Source organism: Ranitomeya imitator, chromosome 10 (genome assembly GCF_032444005.1).
Source record: "Ranitomeya imitator isolate aRanImi1 chromosome 10, aRanImi1.pri, whole genome shotgun sequence".
In the NCBI taxonomy this organism is placed as follows: Eukaryota; Metazoa; Chordata; class Amphibia; order Anura; family Dendrobatidae; genus Ranitomeya; species Ranitomeya imitator.
The window spans coordinates 128,503,586-128,520,235 of NC_091291.1; the positions used below are offsets into that span (position 1 = coordinate 128,503,586).

Consider the following 16,650-nt stretch of genomic DNA (forward strand, 5'->3'; position numbering starts at 1 on the left):
GCGGACCTGCGGTCAATAGAAGAGCGCAGTTGAGTGAATTAGCTTTTAGAACCTATAAATTGCTCACCCTGCCTCTTGCTGCTTAGCCCGTTTCACCTCTAGTTTAGCGACCCTTTAAAATGTCAGACATCAGATTAGACTGAAGTCGCCACATCCCACAATTTCAGCGGGGTCAGATCTCTATCTGACTCTCTTGAATTTCGGCGGCCCTTTAAATAAGGCGTAGAAGACTGACAGCAGCTCTCGTAGAGAACACAGGCGCGCTCCGCTCCATTGTGTAGAGCGGTTTTCTGTGCTTCATCCCAACAGATGTTCTTTTGTTGTATTTTTGTTTTGTCGTTGCTGTGTTAATCATTGTTTCTGATGAAGGTCTGATAACCGTTCTACTGAACTGCACTAAAAAATTTGCTCTTCACAGTGACCACTCTGTTTTGCTTGTCTCTTGTACTCCTGCGACAGATCATCTCTTACAATCATCCACAGTAATCTGCAAGCATTGATGGATTCCATTTTCCTTGAGATCTTTTCTCTACAGCTGCAATATCTTGGTGAAGTCTCTTGTCGTGCTCGTTGCTCACTGCTCCGCAGTTTGGTGGGGACATGTGTAGATGCGAATGTTAGAAATGAATCTTTAAGGACATGTTACAGCCAAGATCCTTATGTGCTGAGCTTTTCCACAAACTTTTCATAGTTATCTGCTCTCGAGTTTCCCAAAAAATGAGTTACCACTAATGCGAATGCAACCCGTGCTGCAGTTTTCCTTGGCTTCAACAAACAGAAAAACTCCTCATCTTGTAGAACCTCGCGTATCTGAGGTCCAATAAAGACTCATTTCTTTATCTTTTCTTCACTGAACATTGGAAATTTTGCAATGAGGGACTTGAATGATTTTGTATTTTTATCAGTTTGTGCTGGAGGGTCTCTCCCTGCAGATTGTGCTGGAGGTTCTCTCCTCCTCCTCCTCTCCCTGCAGATTGTGCTGGAGGTTCTCTCCTCCTCTCCCTGCAGATTGTGCTGGAGGTTCTCTCCTCCTCCTCTCCCTGCAGATTGTGCTGGAGGTTCTCTCCTCCTCCTCCTCTCCCTGCAGATTGTGCTGGAGGTTCTCTCCTCCTCCTCCTCTCCCTGCAGATTGTGCTGGAGGTTCTCTCCTCCTCCTCCTCTCCCTGCAGATTGTGCTGGAGGTTCTCTCCTCCTCTCCCTGCAGATTGTGCTGGAGGTTCTCTCCTCCTCCTCTCCCTGCAGATTGTGCTGGAGGTTCTCTCCTCCTCCTCCTCTCCCTGCAGATTGTGCTGGAGGTTCTCTCCTCCTCCTCCTCTCCCTGCAGATTGTACTGGAGGTTCTCTCCTCCTCTCCCTGCAGATTGTGCTGGAGGTTCTCTCCTCCTCCTCTCCCTGCAGATTGTGCTATAGGGGCTCTCCTCCTCCTCTCCCTGCAGTTTGTGCTGGAGGTTCTCTCCTCCTCCTCCTCTCCCTACAGATTGTACTGGAGGTTCTCTCCTCCTCTCCCTGCAGATTGTGCTGGAGGTTCTCTCCTCCTCCTCTCCCTGCAGATTGTGCTGGAGGTTCTCTCCTCCTCTCCCTGCAGATTGTGCTGGAGGTTCTCTCCTCCTCTCCCTGCAGATTGTGCTGGAGGTTCTCTCCTCCTCTCCCTGCAGATTGTGCTGGAGGTTCTCTCCTCCTCTCCCTGCAGATTGTGCTGGAGGTTCTCTCCTCCTCCTCTCCCTGCAGATTGTGCTGGAGGTTCTCTCCTCCTCTCCCTGCAGATTGTGCTGGAGGTTCTCTCCTCCTCCTCTCCCTGCAGATTGTGCTATAGGGGCTCTCCTCCTCCTCTCCCTGCAGTTTGTGCTGGAGGTTCTCTCCTCCTCCTCCTCTCCCTGCAGATTGTACTGGAGGTTCTCTCCTCCTCTCCCTGCAGATTGTGCTGGAGGTTCTCTCCTCCTCCTCTCCCTGCAGATTGTGCTGGAGGTTCTCTCCTCCTCCTCCTCTCCCTGCAGATTGTGCTGGAGGTTCTCTCCTCCTCTCCCTGCAGATTGTACTGGAGGTTCTCTCCTCCTCTCCCTGCAGATTGTGCTGGAGGTTCTCTCCTCCTCTCCCTGCAGATTGTGCTATAGGGGCTCTCCTCCTCCTCTCCCTGCAGTTTGTGCTGGAGGTTCTCTCCTCCTCCTCCTCTCCCTGCAGATTGTACTGGAGGTTCTCTCCTCCTCTCCCTGCAGATTGTGCTGGAGGTTCTCTCCTCCTCCTCTCCCTGCAGATTGTGCTGGAGGTTCTCTCCTCCTCCTCCTCTCCCTGCAGATTGTACTGGAGGTTCTCTCCTCCTCTCCCTGCAGATTGTGCTGGAGGTTCTCTCCTCCTCCTCTCCCTGCAGATTGTGCTATAGGGGCTCTCCTCCTCCTCTCCCTGCAGTTTGTGCTGGAGGTTCTCTCCTCCTCCTCTCCCTGCAGATTGTGCTGGAGGTTCTCTCCTCCTCCTCTCCCTGTAGATTGTGCTGGAGGTTCTTTCCTCCTCCTCCTCCTCTCCCTGCAGATTGTGCTTTAGGTTCTCTCCTCCTCCTCCTCCTCCTCTCCCTGCAGATTGTGCTGGAGGTTCTCTCCTCCTCCTCCTCCTCCCTGCAGATTGTGCTGGAGGTTCTCTCCTCCTCCTCCTCTCCCTGCAGATTGTGCTGGAGGTTCTCTCCTCCTCCTCCTCTCCCTGGAGATTGTGCTGGAGGTTCTCTCCTCCTCCTCTCCCTGCAGATTGTGCTGGAGGTTCTCTCCTCCTCCTCCTCCTCCCTGCAGATTGTGCTGGAGCTTCTCTCCTCCTCCTCTCCCTGCAGATTGTGCTGGAGGTTCTCTCCTCCTCCTCTCCCTGCAGATTGTGCTGGAGGTTCTCTCCTCCTCCTCCTCCTCTCCCTGCAGATTGTGCTGGAGGTTCTCTCCTCCTCCTCCTCTCCCTGCAGATTGTGCTGGAGGTTCTCTCCTCCTCCTCTCCCTGCAGATTGTGCTGGAGGTTCTCTCCTCCTCCTCCTCTCCCTGCAGATTGTGCTGGAGGTTCTCTCCTCCTCCTCCTCTCCCTGCAGATTGTGCTGGAGGTTCTCTCCTCCTCCTCCTCCTCCTCCTCCTCCTCCTCCTCCTCCCTGCAGATTGTGCTGGAGGTTCTCTCCTCCTCCTCCTCCTCCTCCTCCCTGCAGATTGTGCTGGAGGTTCTCTCCTCCTCCTCCTCTCCCTGCAGATTGTGCTGGAGGTTCTCTCCTCCTCCTCCTCTCCCTGCAGATTGTGCTGGAGGTTCTCTCCTCCTCCTCCTCTCCCTGCAGATTGTGCTGGAGGTTCTCTCCTCCTCCTCCTCTCCCTGCAGATTGTGCTGGAGGTTCTCTCCTCCTCCTCCTCTCCCTGCAGATTGTGCTGGAGGTTCTCTCCTCCTCCTCCTCTCCCTGCAGATTGTGCTGGAGGTTCTCTCCTCCTCCTCCTCTCCCTGCAGATTGTGCTGGAGGTTCTCTCCTCCTCCTCCTCCTTCCTGCAGATTGTGCTGGAGCTTCTCTCCTCCTCCTCTCCCTGCAGATTGTGCTGGAGGTTCTCTCCTCCTCCTCCTCTCCCTGCAGATTGTGCTGGAGGTTCTCTCCTCCTCCTCCTCTCCCTGCAGATTGTACTGGAGGTTCTCTCCTCCTCTCCCTGCAGATTGTGCTGGAGGTTCTCTCCTCCTCCTCTCCCTGCAGATTGTGCTATAGGGGCTCTCCTCCTCCTCTCCCTGCAGATTGTGCTGGAGGTTCTCTCCTCCTCCTCTCCCTGTAGATTGTGCTGGAGGTTCTTTCCTCCTCCTCCTCCTCTCCCTGCAGATTGTGCTGGAGGTTCTCTCCTCCTCCTCCTCCTCCTCCTCTCCCTGGAGGTTCTCTCCTCCTCCTCCTCCTCCTCCTCTCCCTGCAGATTGTGCTGGAGGTTCTCTCCTCCTCCTCCTCTCCCTGCAGATTGTGCTGGAGGTTCTCTCCTCCTCCTCCTCTCCCTGCAGATTGTGCTGGAGGTTCTCTCCTCCTCCCCTCCCTGCAGATTGTGCTGGAGGTTCTCTCCTCCTCCTCCTCTCCCTGCAGATTGTGCTGGAGGTTCTCTCCTCCTCCTCCTCCTCCTCTCCTCCTCCTCCTCTCCCTGCAGATTGTGCTGGAGGTTCTCTCCTCCTCCTCCTCCTCCTCCTCTCCCTGGAGGTTCTCTCCTCCTCCTCCTCTCCCTGCAGATTGTGCTGGAGGTTCTCTCCTCCTCCTCCTCTCCCTGCAGATTGTGCTGGAGGTTCTCTCCTCCTCCTCCTCTCCCTGCAGATTGTGCTGGAGGTTCTCTCCTCCTCCTCCTCCTCTTCCTCCTCCTCCCTGCAGATTGTGCTGGAGGTTCTCTCCTCCTCCTCCTCCTCCTCCCTGCAGATTGTGCTGGAGGTTCTCTCCTCCTCCTCCTCTCCCTGCAGATTGTGCTGGAGGTTCTCTCCTCCTCCTCCTCTCCCTGCAGATTGTGCTGGAGGTTCTCGCCTCCTCCTCCTCTCCCTGCAGATTGTGCTGGAGGTTCTCTCCTCCTCCTCCTCTCCATGCAGATTGTGCTGGAGGTTCTCTCCTCCTCCTCTCCCTGCAGATTGTGCTGGAGGTTCTCTCCTCCTCCTCCTCCTCCCTGCAGATTGTGCTGGAGCTTCTCTCCTCCTCCTCCTCCTCCTCCTCCTCCTCCTCCCTGCAGATTGTGCTGGAGCTTCTCTCCTCCTCCTCTCCCTGCAGATTGTGCTGGAGGTTCTCTCCTCCTCCTCCTCTCCCTGCAGATTGTGCTGGAGGTTCTCTCCTCCTCCTCCTCTCCCTGTAGATTGTGCTGGAGGTTCTCTCCTCCTCCTCTCCCTGCAGATTGTGCTGGAGGTTCTCTCCTCCTCCTCCCTGCAGATTGTGCTGGAGCTTCTCTCCTCCTCCTCTCCCTGCAGATTGTGCTGGAGGTTCTCTCCTCCTCCTCCTCTCCCTGCAGATTGTGCTGGAGGTTCTCTCCTCCTCCTCCTCTCCCTGCAGATTGTACTGGAGGTTCTCTCCTCCTCTCCCTGCAGATTGTGCTGGAGGTTCTCTCCTCCTCCTCTCCCTGCAGATTGTACTGGAGGTTCTCTCCTCCTCTCCCTGCAGATTGTGCTGGAGGTTCACTCCTCCTCCTCTCCCTGTAGATTGTGCTGGAGGTTCTTTCCTCCTCCTCCTCCTCTCCCTGCAGATTGTGCTGGAGGTTCTCTCCTCCTCCTCCTCTCCCTGGAGGTTCTCTTCTCCTCCTCCTCCTCCTCCTCCTCTCCCTGCAGATTGTGCTGGAGGTTCTCTCCTCCTCCTCCTCCTCCTCCTCCTCCTCTCCCTGCAGATTGTGCTGGAGGTTCTCTCCTCCTCCTCCTCTCCCTGCAGATTGTGCTGGAGGTTCTCTCCTCCTCCTCCTCTCCCTGCAGATTGTGCTGGAGGTTCTCTCCTCCTCCCCTCCCTGCAGATTGTGCTGGAGGTTCTCTCCTCCTCCTCCTCCTCTCCCTGCAGATTGTGCTGGAGGTTCTCTCCTCCTCCTCCTCCTCCTCTCCCTGCAGATTGTGCTGGAGGTTCTCTCCTCCTCCTCCTCTCCCTGCAGATTGTGCTGGAGGTTCTCTCCTCCTCCTCCTCCTCCTCCTCCTCCTCTCCCTGCAGATTGTGCTGGAGGTTCTCTCCTCCTCCTCCTCTCCCTGCAGATTGTGCTGGAGCTTCTCTCCTCCTCCTCTCCCTGCAGATTGTGCTGGAGCTTCTCTCCTCCTCCTCTCCCTGCAGATTGTGCTGGAGGTTCTCTCCTCCTCCTCCTCTCCCTGCAGATTGTGCTGGAGGTTCTCTCCTCCTCCTCCTCCCTGCAGATTGTGCTGGAGGTTCTCTCCTCCTCCTCCTCCTCCTCCTCTCCCTGCAGATTGTGCTGGAGGTTCTCTCCTCCTCCTCCTCCCTGCAGATTGTGCTGGAGCTTCTCTCCTCCTCCTCTCCCTGCAGATTGTGCTGGAGGTTCTCTCCTCCTCCTCCTCTCCCTGCATATTGTGCTGGAGGTTCTCTCCTCCTCCTCCTCCTCCTGCAGATTGTGCTGGAGGTTCTCTCCTCCTCCTCCTCTCCCTGCAGATTGTGCTGGAGGTTCTCTCCTCCTCCTCCTCTCCCTGCAGATTGTGCTGGAGGTTCTCTCCTCCTCCTCCTCTCCCTGCAGATTGTGCTGGAGGTTCTCTCCTCCTCCTCCTCTCCCTGCAGATTGTGCTGGAGGTTCTCACCTCCTCCTCCTCTCCCTGCAGATTGTGCTGGAGGTTCTCTCCTCCTCCTATCCCTGCAGATTGTGCTGGAGGTTCTCTCCTCCTCCTCCTCCTCCCTGCAGATTGTGCTGGAGGTTCTCTCCTCCTCCTCCTCCTCCCTGCAGATTGTGCTGGAGCTTCTCTCCTCCTCCTCCTCCTCCTCCTCCTGCAGATTGTGCTGGAGGTTCTCTCCTCCTCCTCCTCTCCCTGCAGATTGTGCTGGAGGTTCTCTCCTCCTCCTCTCCCTGCAGATTGTGCTGGAGGTTCTCTCCTCCTCCTCCTCTCCCTGCAGATTGTGCTGGAGGTTCTCTCCTCCTCTCCCTGCAGATTGTGCTGGAGGTTCTCTCCTCCTCCTCCTCTCCCTGCAGATTGTGCTGGAGGTTCTCTCCTCCTCTCCCTGCAGATTGTGCTGGAGATTCTCTCCTCCTCCTCCTCCTCCCTGCAGATTGTGCTGGAGGTTCTCTCCTCCTCCTCCTCTCCCTGCAGATTGTGCTGGAGGTTCTCTCCTCCTCTCCCTGCAGATTGTGCTGGAGGTTCTCTCCTCCTCCTCCTCCCTGCAGATTGTGCTGGAGCTTCTCTCCTCCTTCTCTCCCTGCAGATTGTGCTGGAGGTTCTCTCCTCCTCCTCCTCCTCTCCCTGCAGATTGTGCTGGAGGTTCTCTCCTCCTCCTCCTCCTCCTCCTGCAGATTGTGCTGGAGGTTCTCTCCTCCTCCTCCTCCTCCTGCAGATTGTGCTGGAGGTTCTCTCCTCCTCCTCCTCCTCTCCCTGCAGATTGTGCTGGAGGTTCTCTCCTCCTCCTCCTCTCCCTGCAGATTGTGCTGGAGGTTCTCTCCTCCTCCTCCTCTCCCTGCAGATTGTGCTGGAGGTTCTCTCCTCCTCCTCTCCCTGCAGATTGTGCTGGAGGTTCTCTCCTCCTCCTCCTCCTCCCTGCAGATTGTGCTGGAGCTTCTCTCCTCCTCCTCTCCCTGCAGATTGTGCTGGAGGTTCTCTCCTCCTCCTCCTCTCCCTGCAGATTGTGCTGGAGCTTCTCTCCTCCTCCTCTCCCTGCAGATTGTGCTGGAGGTTCTCTCCTCCTCCTCCTCCTCCTGCAGATTGTGCTGGAGGTTCTCTCCTCCTCCTCCTCCTCTCCCTGCAGATTGTGCTGGAGGTTCTCTCCTCCTCCTCCTCTCCCTGCAGATTGTGCTGGAGCTTCTCTCCTCCTCCTCTCCCTGCAGATTGTGCTGGAGGTTCTCTCCTCCTCCTCCTCTCCCTGCAGATTGTGCTGGAGCTTCTCTCCTCCTCCTCTCCCTGCAGATTGTGCTGGAGGTTCTCTCCTCCTCCTCCTCCTCCTGCAGATTGTGCTGGAGGTTCTCTCCTCCTCCTCCTCCTCTCCCTGCAGATTGTGCTGGAGGTTCTCTCCTCCTCCTCCTCTCCCTGCAGATTGTGCTGGAGCTTCTCTCCTCCTCCTCTCCCTGCAGATTGTGCTGGAGGTTCTCTCCTCCTCCTCCTCTCCCTGCAGATTGTGCTGGAGCTTCTCTCCTCCTCCTCTCCCTGCAGATTGTGCTGGAGGTTCTCTCCTCCTCCTCCTCCTCCTGCAGATTGTGCTGGAGGTTCTCTCCTCCTCCTCCTCCTCTCCCTGCAGATTGTGCTGGAGGTTCTCTCCTCCTCCTCCTCTCCCTGCAGATTGTGCTGGAGGTTCTCTCCTCCTCCTCCTCTCCCTGCAGATTGTGCTGGAGGTTCTCTCCTCCTCCTCTCCCTGCAGATTGTGCTGGAGGTTCTCTCCTCCTCCTCCTCCTCCCTGCAGATTGTGCTGGAGCTTCTCTCCTCCTCCTCTCCCTGCAGATTGTGCTGGAGGTTCTCTCCTCCTCCTCCTCTCCCTGCAGATTGTGCTGGAGCTTCTCTCCTCCTCCTCTCCCTGCAGATTGTGCTGGAGGTTCTCTCCTCCTCCTCCTCTCCCTGCAGATTGTGCTGGAGGTTCTCTCCTCCTCCTCCTCTCCCTGCAGATTGTGCTGGAGCTTCTCTCCTCCTCCTCTCCCTGCAGATTGTGCTGGAGGTTCTCTCCTCCTCCTCCCCTCCCTGCAGATTGTGCTGGAGGTTCTCTCCTCCTCCTCCCCTCCCTGCAGATTGTGCTGGAGGTTCTCTCCTCCTCCCCTCCCTGCAGATTGTGCTGGAGGTTCTCTCCTCCTCCCCTCCCTGCAGATTGTGCTGGAGGTTCTCTCCTCCTCCTCCTCTCCCTGCAGATTGTGCTGGAGGTTCTCTCCTCCTCCCCTCCCTGCAGATTGTGCTGGAGGTTCTCTCCTCCTCCTCCTCTCCCTGCAGATTGTGCTGGAGGTTCTCTCCTCCTCCTCTCCCTGCAGATTGTGCTGGAGGTTCTCTCCTCCTCCTCCCCTCCCTGCAGATTGTGCTGGAGCTTCTCTCCTCCTCCTCTCCCTGCAGATTGTGCTGGAGGTTCTCTCCTCCTCCCCTCCCTGCAGATTGTGCTGGAGGTTCTCTCCTCCTCCTCCTCTCCCTGCAGATTGTGCTGGAGGTTCTCTCCTCCTCCTCCTCTCCCTGCAGATTGTGCTGGAGGTTCTCTCCTCCTCCTCCTCTCCCTGCAGATTGTGCTGGAGGTTCTCTCCTCCTCCTCCTCTCCCTGCAGATTGTGCTGGAGGTTCTCTCCTCCTCCTCCTCTCCCTGCAGATTGTGCTGGAGCTTCTCTCCTCCTCCTCTCCCTGCAGATTGTGCTGGAGGTTCTCTCCTCCTCCTCCTCTCCCTGCAGATTGTGCTGGAGGTTCTCTCCTCCTCCTCCTCTCCCTGCAGATTGTGCTGGAGGTTCTCTCCTCCTCCTCCTCTCCCTGCAGATTGTGCTGGAGCTTCTCTCCTCCTCCTCTCCCTGCAGATTGTGCTGGAGGTTCTTGATTGCACAATATTCAGCTGAAAGTCTTCACGTTTTATCATTTTATGCAAATTGTGTTGTGACAAACTACAAAAACTATTTTGATAAATCTTTATTTTTTTTCCTCCTTTGAGAAAGTGGTAGACTGAATATTTTTTTTCTACATGAAGTGTTAGATTGTAAACCATAAATTCCATTGGATCCCTGCCCCTATTGGCCAGACATAAGGGAAAACTACTGAACGTCTGATCTTCTCTTGCTGGAACTTCTGGCTTATGTTAAAACTTCCTTATAATCCATCAATAATTGATTTTATTACACTCACAACTTTCGTTCCACATAAAAAATAATAGGGAAACCTTTTTGATAGCGCGGCTTTATGGCGCAGCGTATCCGCCTGCAGAGTGGATCGTGATTGATTTGGAGATGATGAAGGGTGCCTTTATCGTTTTGGGAATATTTACATGAGAGCACTTCGTAAAATCACATTCCTCGCTCATAAAACCCACGGAAGACTTTGAAGCAAGAGTCTTGGAAGACGGACGTGTGAATAACTTTTTTTTTTCTTATTGGTTTACGAAAGATTTGGATGTCTTTCCCAGCAATCGTGCCGGTATATTGCAGGCAGCAGAGATATTGGATTCCTGATCTTGGCCGCCGAGGAGTTACGTCATTAATACAAGCCCTTTTTAGCTTTTCTCACCCCTGGCGTTCGTGTTATTCCTGGGAGGATGCCCTGTCTGGTTATACATTACCAATACATGCTGGCTAACCTCTCTGGTATATAGATGAGGGGGTGCCGAGCGAGGAACGCCCTCTATGGTATCCATATGCCATAGTACAGGCTTCTGCAACCTACGGCACTCCAGCTCCAAACATGGTGGGAGTTGTGGATTCCCAACAGCTGGAGTGACGTTGGTTTGCTGTAGCAAGACCTATTGTCAGGGAATGCTCTAATATTGGCACTCGGGGCATGCTGAGGGTTGTAGTTGCCCAACAGGAGTTGTCTCAGGTTAACGACCCCTGCTGTAGTCGGACATCTAGCACTCTAGGATCATCAGTCTGCGGCCCTCAAGCTGTCGCAGCATACTGAGAGTTGTAGTTTTCCACCAGCTGGAATGTATTAAGACTGTTAATGCATGTTGGGGGTTGTGGTTTCCCCACACCTATAGTGCTGCAGGATTAATAAGATGTACAGGTCCTTGTCAAAAAATTAGCATATAGTGTTAAATTTCATTATTTACCATAATGTAATGATTACAATTAAACTTTCATATATTATAGATTCATTATCCACCAACTGAAATTTGTCAGGTCTTTTATTGTTTTAATACTGATGATTTTGGCATACAACTCCTGATAACCCAAAAAACCTGTCTCAATAAATTAGCATATTTCACCCATCCAATCAAATAAAAGTGTTTTTTAATAACAAACAAAAAAACCATCAAATAATAATGTTCAGTTATGCACTCAATACTTGGTGGGGAATCCTTTGGCAGAAATGACTGCTTCAATGCGGCGTGGCATGGAGGCAATCAGCCTGTGACACTGCTGAGAGGTTATGGAGGCCCAGGATGCTTCAATAGCGGCCTTAAGCTCATCCAGAGTGTTGGGTCTTGCGTCTCTCAACTTTCTCTTCACAATATCCCACAGATTCTCTATGGGGTTCAGGTCAGGAGAGTTGGCAGGCCAATTGAGCACAGTAATACCATGGTCAGTAAACCATTTACCAGTGGTTTTGGCACTGTGAGCAGGTGCCAGGTCGTGCTGAAAAATGAAATCTTCATCTCCATAAAGAATTTCAGCCGATGGAAGAATGAAGTGCTCCAAAATCTTCTGATAGCTAGCTGCATTGACCCTGCCCTTGATGAAACACAATGGACCAACACCAGCAGCTGACATGGCACCCCACACCATCACTGACTGTGGGTACTTGACACTGGACTTCAGGCATTTTGGCATTTCCTTCTCCCCAGTCTTCCTCCAGACTCTGGCACCTTGATTTCCGAATGACATGCAAAATTTGCTTTCATCAGAAAAAAGTACTTGGGACCACTTAGCAACAGTCCAGTGCTGCTTCTCTGTAGCCCAGGTCAGGCGCCTCTGCCGCTGTTTATGGTTCAAAAGTGGCTTTACCTGGGGAATGCGGCACCTGTAGCCCATTTCCTGCACACGCCTGTGCACGGTGGCTCTGGATGTTTCCACACCAGACTCAGTCCACTGCTTCCTCAGGTTCCCCAAGGTCTGGAATCGGTCCTTCTCCACAATCTTCCCCAGGGTCCGGTCTCCTCTTCTCGTTGTACAGCGTTTTCTGCCACATTGTTTCCTTCCAACAGACTTACCATTGAGGTGCCTTGATACAGCACTCTGGGAACAGCCTATTTGTTGAGAAATTTCTTTCTGGGTCTTACCCTCTTGCTTGAGGGTGTCAATGATGGCCTTCTTGACATCTGTCAGGTCGCTAGTCTTACCCATGATGGGGGTTTTGAGTAATGAACCAGGCAGGGAGTTTATAAAAGCCTCAGGTATCTTTTGCATGTGTTTAGAGTTAATTAGTTGATTCAGAAGATTAGGGTAATAGGTCGTTTAGAGAACCTTTTCTTGATATGCTAATTTATTGAGACAGGTTTTTTGGGTTATCAGGAGTTGTATGCCAAAATCATCAGTATTAAAACAATAAAAGACCTGACAAATTTCAGTTGGTGGATAATGAATCTATAATATATGAAAGTTTAATTGTAATCATTACATTATGGTAAATAATGAAATTTAACACTATATGCTAATTTTTTGAGAAGGACCTGTATAGACAGGATTTTCTCTAGTACAGGGGCAGCAACCTGCAGCTCCAGCTATCAGGGCATGCTGGGAGTTGTAGTTTTCCAACAGCTGGAGTGCCACAGGTTGCTGACGCATGGATGGGTCATTGTCATCAGAAGTCCTGAAATGGCGCGTCTTATTGCTGCCGTTCCATTGACAAGTCAGAGCCGAGGAATTACATAATGACACATTAGTTAATTGCATATTAATTAGAAAATACCAATCCTCTGGCAAGTTAACCGTCCTGGAAGACATCCCAGATGTACAAACCTTGATGCGTATGCCCGCAGCTGCATTGGCGACTTTGTGTTTTGTTTTTATTTATTTATTTATTTTTGTTTTAAGTTGAGAAAAAAAGTACTTTAATTTCCTTTTTTTCTTTTTTATTCTTTGCAGATTTTCCAGCAAGTGAATTTTAACAAACGGCCAGGAAGGATTAGTGTAAAACCCATCAACTTCGCCGTGATCCTGAAGTTGTCCAACGTGAACCTCCTGGAGAAAGTGTTCAGGGTAAATGATGGCGTTATATCCTCCTCTACATGAGCAGAGCTTGCGAGCTCTTTTTTTCTTTGCAGCTTGTAAGTCCTATTTTGGAGCTGGCTGGGATCGCAGGAGCGGGTTGTTAACGGCCAGCTTCGGTTCAGTGCTAGGCAGCAGCGGTGGTCGGTCTCCTAGGCAACAAGCTGCAAATAAAATAAGTGTTTATAAATGAAGAAAATGCTCCATCCATAGCTGTGACTCTGACCATAGTATTCAGCAGCACTGTTCTTTGTCGTTACCCACAGGACGGCCTCGTCGAGCAGATCTACGACCTGACGTTAGAATATGTGCACACCCAGGCCTACAGCATTGGCTTCCCTGAGCTGGTACTTCCCTGCGTTATACAGGTAAGACGGATACTTGCACGTGATTATAGGATGATCTATATTCTCTTCTATTAGATCGTAATCACTTTCATATTTATACGTCGGTTAATGTCCAAGTGGCTTCCTCATCAGACAGCCCCTCTTATATTTGGGAAGAAAACCTCTGTTTAATCTCTGTTTAGTTGCAGAAAAATTCTATCCGATTTTATTAGAGGAGCAATGCATCTTGTAGAGTCCCGCCAAGGGATTTTCTTGCCATATCTAATTCACCTATAATTCTTTCCTCTACGGCATCTCCCCTCTTCCTTGGTTTCCTTGTGGGAGAGGGGGTGTCTCCCCTGTTCCTTGGTTTCCTCAGGGGAGAGGGGGTGTCTCCCCTATTCCTTGGGTGGGGGGGAAGGGGACGGCGTCTCCCCTCTTCATTGGTTTCCTCGGGGGAGGGAAGGGGGGGACGGCTCCCCTCTACCTTGGTTTCCTCGGGGGGGGGGGGGGGGGGGGGGGGAGGGGGGTGATAAAGAGGGAGGGAGTCTCCCCTCTTCCTTGGTTTCCTCGGGGCAGTTGGGGGGGGCGCATCTCCTCTCTTCCTTGGTTTCATCTGGTGGCGCCCCCATCCTTGCCGTCCTCTGGTGGCGTCCCCATCCTTGCTGTCCTCTGTTGGCTTCCCCATCCTTGCCGTCCTCTGGTGGCGTCCCCATCCTTGCTGTCCTCTGGTGGCTTCCCCATCCTTGCAGTCCTCTGGTGGCTTCCCCATCCTTGCTGTCCTCTGGTGGCGTCCCCATCCTTGCTGTCCTCTGGTGACTTCCCCATCCTTGCTGTTCTCTGCTGACTTCCCCATCCTCGCTGTCCTCTGGCGGCTTCCCCATCCTCGCTGTCCTCTGGTGGCTTCCCCATCCTTGCTGTCCTCTGGTGGCTTCCCCATCCTTGCTGTTCTCTGCTGACTTCCCCATCCTCGCTGTCCTCTGGCGGCTTCCCCATCCTCGCTGTCCTCTGGCGGCTTCCCCATCCTTGCTGTCCTCTGGCGGCTTCCCCATCCTTGCTGTCCTCTGGCGGCTTCCCCATCCTTGCTGTCCTCTGCTGACTTCCCCATCCTCGCTGTCCTCTGGCGGCGCCCCCATCCTCGCTGTCCTCTGGCGGCGCCCCCATCCTCGCTGTCCTCTGGCGGCGCCCCCATCCTCGCTGTCCTCTGGCGGCGCCCCCATCCTCGCTGTCCTCTGGCGGCGCCCCCATCCTCGCTGTCCTCTGGCGGCGCCCCCATCCTCGCTGTCCTCTGGCGGCGCCCCCATCCTCGCTGTCCTCTGGCGGCGCCCCCATCCTCGCTGTCCTCTGGCGGCGCCCCCATCCTCGCCCATCCTCTGGCGGCGCCCCCATCCTCGCCGTCCTCTGGCGGCGCCCCCATCCTCGCCGTCCTCTGGCGGCGCCCCCATCCTCGCCGTCCTCTGGCGGCGCCCCCATCCTCGCCGTTCTCTGGCGGCGCCCCCATCCTCGCCGTCCTCTGGCGGCGCCCCCATCCTCGCCGTTCTCTGGCGGCGCCCCCATCCTCGCCGTCCTCTGGCGGATCATATTAGTCTTGTGAGTCATGTATCGTCTTGTAAAGAATTACTGTATTTTCTGGCGTATAAGACTACTTTTTAACCCTCGAAAATCTTCTCAAAAGTCGGGTATCGTCTTATACGCCAGGTGTCGTCTTATAGGGCAGGTGCGGAGTAATCTGCGGTCGCCGCATATTGGGGGGTTAGCGACCCCAATAACGAGGTGAGGGGGCACCTCACCGGGAAGGTGTAAGTGAAGCAGAGGCAGAGAAGGAGATAATAGGATACAAGGGTGAGCCAGATTAGTGAAAGAGGAGTGTTTTTCTAGGCTCAGCACCGCGCTCTCTCTCTTTTTTGCATACCCCTGGCATCTCAGACACTGACAGTTTGCTTCACTTACACCTTCCTGGTGAGGCGCTCCCTCACCTCGTCATCGGGACCACTCCCCCCACTATATACTTCGACCGCAGATTGCTCCGCACCCACCCTATAAGACGACACCCGGCATATAAGACAACCCCCGACTTTTGAGAAGATTTTATATTTTAACTGGAAAAGTTGGGGGTCGTCTTATACGCCCAGTCGTCTTATACGCCGGAAAATACGGTATGTGTTTCTGACCAGTATGAAGTAGAAAGCCACAGAAGTCGCTCCGTAAACTATAGAATCAGGCTGATGGTTGAGCCGTTCTGTAGCTGCTCCAGAGTTCACTGCGGCTACATTTACAGTCATGATATATAGGCGCGAGGCTCGGCATTGCTGAAAACATTAAATTATTTGCAGCCTATCAGGAGACAGATTAATAGTCCATGTGGAGGCTTTGTAATATATCCCAGATGCACGTTGCGTTTCTCGGTTAATCATCTTGGCCTCGTCTCGCTGATCTCCTCTGCCGGATAAGCCGGCGGTGTATGTGTGCGCTGTCCTCACTTACAGGTGTCTCGTGTGCACTATTCTCACCGGTTAAGCCGGCGTATATTATTTTTATCCCTTTTTTGCCCTGACCATAAATCACTAGAGCAGAATTTACTTTAATGTTAAATATTTTCTGCTCCCGATACGAGCTTTGTTTCGTCAGCGTTGCGCCGCGGTCCGAATTCTGTCTCATTTATCTAACGTTGCGCACATTGCATGGATTTATTTTAACAAAAGATGTCGTTATTGCAGTCTAAACATCGGGCCGTACGCAGAGGAAATTGATTCCTTTTTGCCACATGTGGACTGACGTATTGAGATCCCAGCTGTTGTTTATCACTGGGGGGGACTACTACGTCTTTGCTGCTACCATTTCATAAGGGGCCCAACCTTATAAGTTGAGTAACTCTTGAGAACACGCTGCACTTTCTGCTTATCTTAAATTGCAGCCTATCTAGTACTTCAGAGCTGAATTCACGGTTCAGCTTTGAAGTACTTGGCTGTTATGGCATGGAAGGGCTAATTTTCCCTGTTTCTGATTATCACAAAGTGCATGGTGTAAAGATCACCCGTCTCCGAATACATCGCACCAGAGCAACCCCAGGGCATGCAGGAAAATGTCAGCGTTGAAGATTGCAGAATTGTGATTGCTGCTCTGGAGTATAAGACTGGGGCTACTCAGAAAAGGATCATGTTATCCCAAAGTCACTGTGAAGCCCAGACTTTTATAGATTTTAGCCTCTCAACGACCGCCTGCTGTCATTTTTGGCTGTGAGCGACATTGCATCATTAGAGGGGGGTCTGCAGCTCTAACACCTCCAGTTATTGGGGGTACCGCCTTCACTTCGGTCTGGTCTTGTTTAGCACAAAAACAGACTTTATTTAGCACCCGCAATGAAGACCATAAAGTGAGGCTGTCAGCACAAAATGACTGTACAAACCAAGCACAGGTGCACCCTTGATGGTGGAGCAGCTCAGCGCACGCACCCTTGATGGTGGAGCAGCCCAGCGCACCTTCCCACCTACTTGTTTTCTAGCTATCTCCTCCCTCCTCTTCCTTGATTGACAGCTTTGGCTTTACAGGAGTCAGAGAAGGGTTGAGATAGATGGGAAAGGTGCACTGAACTGCTCCGCCACTCCAGGGTGCACCGCGCGCCTGTGCTTGGTTTGAACAGTCATTTTGTGCCGACAGGTTCTATGAGGTCAGGAGACCTGCAGCCGGTCCTGAAATCAGTCCGTTCTTCGACCTTGAATTTTGGACGTGTGCACCTGACCCAAAATGAACGTATTATTTCCGCTCCCGATCCTTTTTGTGTATGAGATATTTTGCACAAACGACCTCGCACCGTTTAGGGACCGGACTTATAGTGCTTGGAAATTCGGACAGGTGCCCATGTGAACGTAGCCTGGTATTGCCTCTGGTATCT

At 53.0% G+C, this 16,650-nt stretch overlaps 1 protein-coding gene across 1 annotated transcript in view; it reads left to right on the forward strand.

The window, feature by feature from the left end:
• Positions 1-16,650, forward strand: part of NOC2L (NOC2 like nucleolar associated transcriptional repressor) — a 101,991-nt gene that overhangs the window by 53,365 nt on the left and 31,976 nt on the right. The window contains exons 13-14 of the mRNA XM_069741769.1: positions 12,310-12,423; positions 12,699-12,800. Coding sequence (XP_069597870.1) covers positions 12,310-12,423; positions 12,699-12,800 — 216 coding nt within the window. The remainder of the gene's footprint in view (positions 1-12,309; positions 12,424-12,698; positions 12,801-16,650) is intronic.